Consider the following 9,992-nt stretch of genomic DNA (forward strand, 5'->3'; position numbering starts at 1 on the left):
GCTGTTCACGATCTGTCGATTCTGGATCTCTTTCCAGTCAAGCCACCCCGACGGTCAAGCAGAAGGGTATCTGGGGACTCAGAGCAGGACACGGCTCTCCCTCCCACTGCCCATGATCACCAGGCCTGAGGAAAGAGGTAGCCTTTGGACTTTCCCGAATATCCCACCCAGTCTTGGAACTGGGGTCTCAGTGCTGTCAGGAGCCCACACTTAGTGGGGTGATATGTATCTGGAGTCTGCTTCTCAGAGACCACCAGGTAAGAGACACTCAAGGTCATGGAGAGGAAGGGCGGGGAGGTGGGAGAGAGACACAGCCATGCTCCTTCTGTCTCCTCCCTAGACTCAGCTTCCCCATCGGTACCCCAAAGGGGCTACAATGATGCCCACCCTCATCAGTGCATCCAGAAGCAGTGGTCCAGGAGACCTGTACATACTCCACAATCCCACTGGGCTGCTTCTCGGTAGCTGTGGGGGGGTGGTACAGGGGCTGCCCAGGCTCCCAGGGAAGAAGCAAACATCAGCACCCCAAGACACCTAGGACCCCTCTTGCCCCAGCCCAGGAAGTGAGAGACCCCTAAGGTGGGCTCTGATTATAGAGTTGTCCTATCTGATAAGTGAGCACTTGTGATTGCCATGGGGGTAACTTTTTGGGTCTGACTCCTCCACCATAGTCCTGCACCCCTACCCCCCGACCATCAGGCCTGGGTGCAAGCTGGGCTCACCTTCAGTGGGAGATAGATGGGGAAGAGAGGGTCAAGGCCCTGTTCGATGGTCTGGGGGTTTTGGAGATCTGGGTGCCTGGGCATGAGCTTGTTGGAGTCGATGCCTTCTCTGGCTAGCAACTGTTCAATGTCCAGGCTCAGATACAGCCGCTTCCTCCTAGCAGGAGAGCCAGGAGCCATCAGCACGACTCTGCTTTGGTGAGGGGATCCATGGCTGTCCAAGAGGGCCCAGAGGTCTCAGGAGTAGGGTGTAGCCCGGGTCTCCCTCATGGATTCTCTGGGCCTCCGGGACACATCAGAAAGTATTTGGTGGCTGGGGTTGCTGTCTGAGCCCCCAATCCTCTTCAGTCCTGCCTGGCGTTTGGGTCAATGACACCCTCCCCAATTCCATAGCAAGGAAAGCAATTTGTTCCTATTAAGGCATCAAATGGCTAGGAAATTCACCATCACTACATACAGACCAACTTCAGTAGTCTCTGCTGTGAGGTGGTGCCTAGCCAGGTGCTGTCCCTCACCCAAGTGGGGTGCACACCGTCTCTCAGAAAACAAGCCCTCCCATAGCCCACTTGGCCATACCTCTCAATCTCAATCTTTCGGGGGCACTGGCCTGGCAGCACCAGGAAGGGCACCTGCACCTTGGGCTCATAGGCCTGCACTGGAAAGTCAGTTTGGGTGAGCAACTGGGTGGTGGGTCCAATGTGCTGCTGCTCCAGAAGCTCCTCAAAGTCTTCGGGAACTTCAAAGGTTCTGACTGTAGGCAGAGGCAGGAGCTTCAGGGGCTCTGGCCAGAGCCCTGCAACCCCACGACAGAGCATGGGGCAGGACTCCAACATGCGTGCTTTGGAACACTGGATGCTGGAGCTTGCCAGTGGCTGGGGAGAAGTCAGATGCGGGAGAGCAAAGGGCTGGGCGAGGGCCCCCAGCAGTCTGTTTTGGCTCTGCTCTCCCTGCCCAGAGGTAGCATACTCAACCATTTCTCTCCAGGCCACTGTGACCCAGCACCAGCGTCCAATGCCCAAGACAGGTGCTGAGCCAAACTACCCAAGAGGATACAACTGGACAGGAAGGTGAAGAAGTGGTTCTCCCTGCACATCTGAGATGGTTGCCTCCCACCCCAACCCCAAGCCCCCCCACACCCCAAGCATCAGTCAGAAGCCAGTCACTCCCTGGGACCATCTGCAGACTCAAGGCCTCTTGGATACCTTCGGAAAAGGGGTCATCACTACCTGGGCCCTGTGGGACCCTTAAGGCACAAAATGGCCACCCCTACATAGACAACCAGGAGAGACAGAGGTCTTCATTCCAGTGTTGGTGGAGAGACCCACCGATGGGTGACCATTTCAGTTTGCCCAGGACCAAGGGGTTTCCCAGGGGTGTTAATTGGAAAGAAAAGTCCCAGGCACACCAAGGCCATATAGATGGGGAACGGGGTGCAGAAATATGCTTCAGGAGATGAAGCACAGGGCTTAGGAGAGCTCAGTGATGGTCCCTCCAAGGCTCAGCAGAGGCCACCGGCCTGCCTTGCCAGAGCGGCCAGTTGTTCAAGGGAGCCCACAGTGCAAAAAGGCCTGGCCAAGAAGGTAGTTTTCAGACCCCTAATCACCTGCTTTTGACTTGTGGGTCTATGATACCAGTCCCAGTCCAGGGCTCAGCCCTGCACATCAGGGGCCAAAAAGGAGTCTCAGCGAAGCAAGCAAAGCCTGCTGCTGGATCCATATGGCCTGAGCAGCCTCGCCAGCCTGTGAGCTGGGCCGTTGCAAAGCACCTCATCTCTTGCTATCCCCACTTTACAGTTGGGAAAACTGAGACCCTCAGCCAGGAAGAGACACTCTCCCTGAGGCTAGAGGCCCTGCTGTAAATGTAACTACCCCCCCCACCCTTGTGGTACTCACCTTTTGGGGTGAACTTGTTGAGGTCAGCCTGCCGCAGGAGATCCTGGTTCACGAAGGGGCCACGGCATACTTCCTAAAATCAAACCCAGAGGGACTAAAAACATCTTTTGGCCCCCAAGGTTAGTTGTCTCTTTCAAGGCCACCAGGAAGCACCCAGGGGCATGGCAGGGGTAGAGGCCACAGTGGCAAAAGTGGTAGCCACTTGGGCTACATCTCCCCCACTCTGGCCCTACGCGACTTCCTGCTCACTTTGAGAACACTCCGGGTGTGTGTACAGGGTCTGAGCCCCAAGACAGAGATGCCAAAAGGGTGGCAGGTGTCTCGGTACACACCTCCCTTCCCAAGGACCAGTCTGGATACAAGTAGCAACTATGAGTCCCCTCCCCCCCCCCCCTCTCTCTCTCTCTCTCTCTCTCTCTCTCTCTCTCTCGGCCCCTCCTAGGTGGCTTCGAACTTGAGGGGTTCTAGGAACTCTCCTCCTGTCATCCCATTTTCACCACCTCCCCCCCGCCCCGGCCCCAAGCCTCCCTCTCTCCCTTCATATTCTACCCTCCTCTCCACATGGGATATAACCTCTGTCAGGGACCCCAAGTTTTTGTTGCTTCTATGCCCACTAATTACCTGAAACAACCCTCCCTTCAAGCTCCTATCTTGCCCAGCAAATGCATCCCCATCTCTGAGAATTTAACAGCATGCCACTTCATCTAAGGGCCCCTTCCCCAACTAGAGCTTGGAGAGGGACTCCCCCACCAAAGCCACTGCCCACAAAAGGAACATAGATGTCCTGTCCTCACTGTCTCATTGTGCAGTCCAGGGCCTGCCACACAGCAGGTGCTCAGTAAAGAGGTGTTGAATCAATGGGCAGGCAGATAGATGAGCACATCGGTAGGTGGGAGTATAGATGGATGGACAAATTACTAGGCAGGCAGATGGACAGATAGATGGATAAATAAATGAACGGGCTGATGGAGAGATGGATGGGTGGATGGAAGGATGGGCAAATGGGACCCAGAAGCGGGCTCAGCTTGGTAGGGGACAGCCATCACACTCACCCCAAGTCGACTCAAAGATCCAGGGCTGAGGATGTCCGAGTAGAACCCACGCTGCTTCATCAGAGGATACTTCTTATCATTGTCTGTCAGGGGCAACTTCCGGGGCTGCCCCAGGTCTGAGAGATTGGATATGTCAGGGGTGACGGGTAAAAGTGAGGGTCTGGGGCCAGGGCTTGGAGGAAGCTTCTCCGACTCAAAATCTGCCCCGAGAAAGCTCTTCAGATTATGCTCTTGGCCTATCTGAGTCCTCCTCAGACTGCATGCTTGGTCTACAAGAGAACTGCTACACTCTGGGCCTTGGGGGTCCCTTTCTGGGCTGTCGCCTTCTCGTTTAGGCTGCTCCATGTTGTTCTCAGGGCGATGCCCCAGTCAGAACTCCTAGGAGAAAATAATGATGTCACTGGGCCCTTGTCAGACTCTGCTCAGCCCCCAGGGGCACCACAATATGGGAGTGCCTAGTCTGCCACCCCACAACCAGCCTCAGGCCCCAATGCATGGGTAACAGAAGAGGAAGTAGGGAGAGAAGGAGGGGTCTCCTCCTAAACTAGACAGGAGGGTACAATCAGGAGACAGCGGGGCCTTCTTGGATGCTGCATATAAAAAATGAGCTCCAGGGTCAGGGACTGAGCGCAGGGAGTCTGGGAAATTCTACAGATGCCCCCAACCCCGGTGTATCTTTCTGCACTTGCCTACCTCTCTCCCCGACTCCCACCCCATAGGGAGCAAAGCCTGGCTTCTCACCAGGGGAGACAAGGAGGCCCCTCTTTGTTTTTAACAAAAATGACTTTCAGCCAGAGACAACCCCAATGCCCCAGCCCAATCCTGCCTACAGGCTTGCTTCTCCCATTGTGGGGGATGAAATCCCACTACCATCAGTGAGCACTGGATCCTGCCTCCCCCCGCCATGCCTGTTCCAAATCACACCCCAGGAGCCTCCCTGGGAGGACCCAACCCGCCCCTGGCCCACAGATCCCACTACCAGCAACAGGATGATATTCACCCACCTTGGCTCTCGGTCAGCCCAGTTCAGGAAATACACACCCCCATGTCCCCAAAAGGAGCAACAGATGCACCCCTGGCTTGCATGTGCATGTACCATCCCGAGGACAAGAGTTTGTAGTTTTTATTGCGGGGTGAGCAAGTCCTTGCCAAGCCACTGTTGCTTTTGGCTACCTCAAAATGCAACAGCAGGTAAATCCCATATCAGAGGATTGCAATAAATTGGACAAGGGATGGGGCAGAGGAGGTTTTCATTTAATGCTGGCTCAAAAAATTAAAATTTGCAAAGGTAGGGGTATCTTAAGAAAAGGAAACAGATCTGATCCAAGCAACACCCCTTCCCTGCCAGTTCCATCCCCCAATTCTCCTCCCCCTCTTCCCCAACACACTGGGTCAAAGCAGCCAGGTGCTTGCAGCCCAGGCCACTCTTGGCTGTGTGTTTTGTGCTCCATTGTCCACTGTCTCTGGCTGGTACAGGTCTCTTGTTGGAATCTGGCCTGGACAGACCTGAAGAGAGGGGTGGGTGCTCGGGCTGTCTGGAGTAAAGCTGTCCAGCAGCACTGAGGCAGCCTGCAGCTGCACCCATTTTTAACAAGGGGCGGCTGAGTTGGCAAAACCACTTGAGAGACCATGAAGGTCAGATGGGGCTCTGGCAGGAAGCTCCAGACTCTCAGCCCAAGGTCGACCGGCTCTTAGTCCGCCAGTTACAGCCCACCAGAACTCTGCCTCCTGTGTCTGCTCTTTGGTGGTCTCCCAGAACAGATGCTGAAAACAGTGCTGAGTCTGCCCACCCATCTGAGAGTTATCAGCCCTGCCTAGAGTGCCCTCAAGGGCAGAGGACCCAACGTGGCTCAGCCCCATGATGGCTGCAAACCCAGATGTCTGCCTCATTTTTGAACAAAAGCACCAAAGAGACAGAGCAGGCTGTGGAGAGGACAGGGTGCTGGATCCACCAGAGAACATTCCATTTCCTGGTTTCTCCAGTGAAAAGGCTTGGTTGCTTTGTCAGAAATAACAGATGTGGAAATGTTTGGATTTCTGGGGGCAAAAGGAGTCTGAGGTGGGTGGATCTGCTGCCCCTGTGAGCTGTTTCCGCATGGCCATGTGTGGTTGGCGGTGGGGGAAATGCATCCCAGCCTGGCCCAAGAAGTAAAGAGAGTGAGTGAGCTGCAAACTCCGAATCCTGTTTCTCCCCTCCCTCAGCCCTTCATAAGCATCGATGCCCTGCCCCCTGGCCCAGGTTCACTGTGCCTGCACATCTCCGGGGCGCACCAGGCCTGTAGAGGACACAGAGACAAAAACACCTCTGCTTCCTGTTACAGCCCCATGTGTGATGACAGCCTGTACATGGGAACAAGTGTGACTGGCAAGAGGGAGGGGACATGGTTCCCAGCAAGGCCTCCACCAGTCACTCTGGGCACTCCTACTCATTTGTGTGATATGGCAAAGGCGGCCCCAGAGGCACTGTGTTAAGAATGGGGGATGTGTCATGTAAACTCTGAGGTGAGAACTGAGACTGCCCTCATTTCTCAGAGGCGGGGAAAACAAGGCTCAGAGAAGTTAAGTGACCTGGCCAAGGTCACACAGCTACCTAGATGCAAAAGAGGAATTTGAACCCAGGTTATTCTTTCCATCGATCAGGTCACCTGGGAACCCTATTGGTTTGAGGTAGAAACTGCAGGTTGGACTCACTGATATTCAACTCTAAGGGATCCAACCAGTCATCAGGCACTGGTCTGGGTGGACAAAGATGAACAAGGGTATTTGATCATCACAACAGATACCACCACCAACCCCCCCCCCACACACACACACACAAAAGTCTAGAGAAATCAAAAAACTTGCAACGGGGACAAAGTCAAGAACTGGAAGAACCAGAATAGAAAGTCTTTCCCTCTAGCTGACCCAAAGGTCCATGTCCCAAGCACCATAACAGCGGTTCACAAATTGTATCAAAGAACCCTGAGCTCCTGCAAAGTAAATGCCCATGGGGGGAGAGGGATCTGGACAGGAGGGCTTCTAAGCCACCCACTGCTGGTTCAGTAAGGAGCCTGCACCTTTATCTGTTTCATATAACAGGGTTCTGTGTAAGGTCTCATTTGGCAAATGGACCTGTGGCTTAAGAGATTTGGAAATCGCTGTCCTTGTCAGCAATAATTGCCACAGGCAGGGGCTCTCTCCACTCTCTCCACCTTTTTTGTGCACTCACCTGATGTGACCCCCTCTGTGTTCCCATGGCTGCCTGATGCTCCTCCCTCCAGTGAACAGCTCCCCTTATTTTATGTGCACATCTGTCTCCCTTGCCACCTGGGCATGAGGGCTGCAAATGCAGGAAACTTCTAGAAACACTCATCTCTGGAACATCAGGACTGGCGCCAGACGCTGCACACGGTGGGTGACTAGAAAATGTTTGTGAAATGACTGTGTGGTTGAATGGATGGAATGAGGAAAGGAAGTGATCTCTGTAACAACTCCAAGACCGAGGTGCAGTGGCATTCTACCACTTTACAGATGGGAGCACTGAGGACTGTGGCTGAGGAGAACTAGACCAAGCTCCTTCCCAGCATGGGCTTCCACAGGAGGCAGCAGAGACTACATTCCAGCATGGCAGAGGAAGGGGGGGCGATGGAAAAGGGGGCGATGGAGGGGGGGGGCGCCAAAATAAAAAAGTCTGGTAAGCACAGGACCCAGCTGCAAAGTCGTTTGAAAGTGCCCCGCCCTGCCTTTCCACAGACCAAGGCTCAGGGAGGCACCCAGACTCCTCCTGGGCAGAGATGTGGGCTGGAAAAGGCATCCTCTTTCCTGGCCACTCGCTCTCAGTGCCTTACCAAGGTTCCCCTTCCCTCGCTCGCTCATAATCCCCTCGGTCCCACCAACCTACCGGTTCCACCTGGCAGTGTGGGGTCCGGCGACCGGTCTCTAGGAAGGGACGCTAAGCCAGTTGCTAAGGGGCGGGCCCATCCGGTAACGCCGGGAAGGGGCTTCCGCCCGCGCAACTCCCCGGACCTGCAAGGACGCCCCTCCCCCTATCCCCCTCTCGGTGCCGGGACGTGGTTCCTCCCTTTCTGGATTTGTTTTCCCCCTTCAACCCGGGCCTGGGCCTGGGGCGTTCCCTGTGCACCACCTCCCCTCCGAGAACGTGTTCCCTTCCCTAGAGTACTTCTGGAGTAAGGGACAAAACAGCCCAATGCAGTTTGGAAGATCTGAATATTGGTTTGGGGGGGGAGGGGGAAGCTATGCAAATAATTTGGGGACACAGCTACAAGATGTATGGGTCCCTCACTGCGGAAAGGGTCCATTTTGACCTTTTGGAGGCTCAGTTTACACAGCCTCACCCAGGCAAGGGCTGCAACTCCACCTCAGCCTCCTAGGGTATGCAGTGGGTGCACCTGCCCCCCCTCCCTGTCTCAAGCACCCCTTTACTCCCACAATCTGGCATGGGTTCAGGCTTTGATCTCCAGACTGTCCTGGATATTGAGTTAGTGTTAATTTTCTCAGATGTGATCATGGTATTGTGGTGAAGTAGGAGTCTTAGCTGATGTGGACTGAAGCGGGTTGTCTGATGCTGTGACTTCCTCTCAAATGGGTCAGTAAAACTTACATAGATATAGATAAGTATGAAGATAAATGTGGTTGACTGCTAAATTAGGAAGCTGAATGTTTACAGATGTTCACTGTACCGGTCTTTCTTTTTTTTCTGTAAAGAAAAGAGCTGGATTACAAACCAAAAGAAAATTTTAAAATCACCCTATTCAGTATGGGCATGGGGGGCTTGGTGGAGGGTGAGTGGAACCTGTGCAAGTATGGGGGGGCCTGGAAATGTCAAAATTAAAAAATAAATAAAAATGTCAAAAGTAAAAAACAAACAAAAATTACCCCATTCAACCTGAGAACCCCTACCCAAAGCCTTCCCACAACTGGCTCTATTTCATCGCTGGGAAACCTGAGACTGGGGAAGACAAGTTAATGTGGGGAGAGGGTGGGGGGTGGGAGTAATAGGACCTGCTGATGTTCATAACACAAATGTCCAGTTTTGACATTTTAGCAATGCTGATCGGTGCCAGGTCTGTGTTGTGTACTTAGTGCCAGATTTGCACTGGCCTCTGTCCCTACCATTAAATGTCCACTGAGCGGGAGAGGCAGAGGCGAGGCCATGAGGAGCCCCAAGGCAGCGTGTGTGCTATGAGGCGAGACAGCAATTGGGCCTTTGCACAGGCTCCTGCCTCCCTGTCCAGAGCCTTCCTCTTGCTCTGCCCCAGCCCACTCCTATCCATCCTTCCAAACTCCATGCTGCTGCCCCCTATGCTCAGCCTAGAGTTGCTATTTTTATTGGCATTCACACAGTAAATGCCAATAAATAAATAAACTGAGCCAAGCCAAAATGAGTTTACTAAAGAATAAAGACTGAGGACTCGAGCTCATAACAATCTCAGAACACATACTCTGGGAAAGCTGTCCGAATTCTAAGCCTCACAATGAGAATTTTATACAATCTGCAAGGAAAACATTTTTCATTTTCAAAGATTATGACAGAGAAAGTCCGGGCAGGTGTCCGATTAATGTATCTATTTGATATTGTCTATGCATTGACGAAAACAAGAAGGTTTGTTAAAATTTGCCCTATCTATTAACAGCCTTATCTTCTGGGAACAGGGAGTTTAGCAATGCCATAAACCTTGAAGTCTTTCTTTGAAGTTACTGATTTGCCCTGAGACAACTTTTTTGTTGTTGACACAGCTTCTTCACAAGGTCAGTCCAGCTGATTTTTGGCTTGTGCTCCTTAGTTAAGACCAGGGAGAGGGGTACCCTTTTAATTGTTGATTTTAGTTTATGGTGGGTACAGAGTGACCATTTTGGAACAAAGGTACATTAGAGGGATGGGAGGCAAGAATGGCCACAGCTCTTCAAGGGAACAGAGACTCCCCCCAAAGCCCAGTTTAGGGCAGCCTGGCTCCTCTGTAGGTCTGGAGAAAGGCTGCGTACCCCGACTCAGCCTGTGGAGAAACACTTGCTTCCCTGCTTCTGCCTGGCACTTCCCACACTAGGTACAGCTGTCCAAAAAGCTGCAGTCTCCATCCAGGTTGCCAGGGCAACATCAGCCCATGGTGGGACGTCAGGGATGAGAGGGGCAATGCACTAGTCCTGGAAAGTTGCCAAGCAACACTGGGTTGGTGACATCACAGGGGCCATGGCTGCTAGACAGATGGACAGGCCCCCCCAAAAAGTGGTCTGCTCTCAGGAGGTCCAGGCCCCAGACACACTCACTCCTTACCATGCGATGGTCGCTGCTATGTCCCTCAACTATAGGGCAGTTTGCAGAAATGGGG

The 9,992-nt window shown here is 53.3% G+C and overlaps 1 protein-coding gene across 1 annotated transcript in view; it reads right to left on the bottom strand.

Moving 5' to 3' along the window:
* Window positions 1–4,011, bottom strand: part of DNAH1 (dynein axonemal heavy chain 1) — a gene marked incomplete at both ends in the record, with an annotated part of 67,417 nt that extends 63,406 nt beyond the window's left edge. Inside the window, 4 exons of the mRNA XM_084246740.1 lie at window positions 723–879; window positions 1,299–1,473; window positions 2,615–2,687; window positions 3,667–4,011. Coding sequence (XP_084102866.1) covers window positions 723–879; window positions 1,299–1,473; window positions 2,615–2,687; window positions 3,667–4,011 — 750 coding nt within the window. The remainder of the gene's footprint in view (window positions 1–722; window positions 880–1,298; window positions 1,474–2,614; window positions 2,688–3,666) is intronic.
* Window positions 4,012–9,992: the final 5,981 nt, after the last annotated feature.

The sequence above is a fragment of the Talpa europaea genome (assembly GCF_964194135.1).
Source record: "Talpa europaea genome assembly, chromosome: 11".
In the NCBI taxonomy this organism is placed as follows: Eukaryota; Metazoa; Chordata; class Mammalia; order Eulipotyphla; family Talpidae; genus Talpa; species Talpa europaea.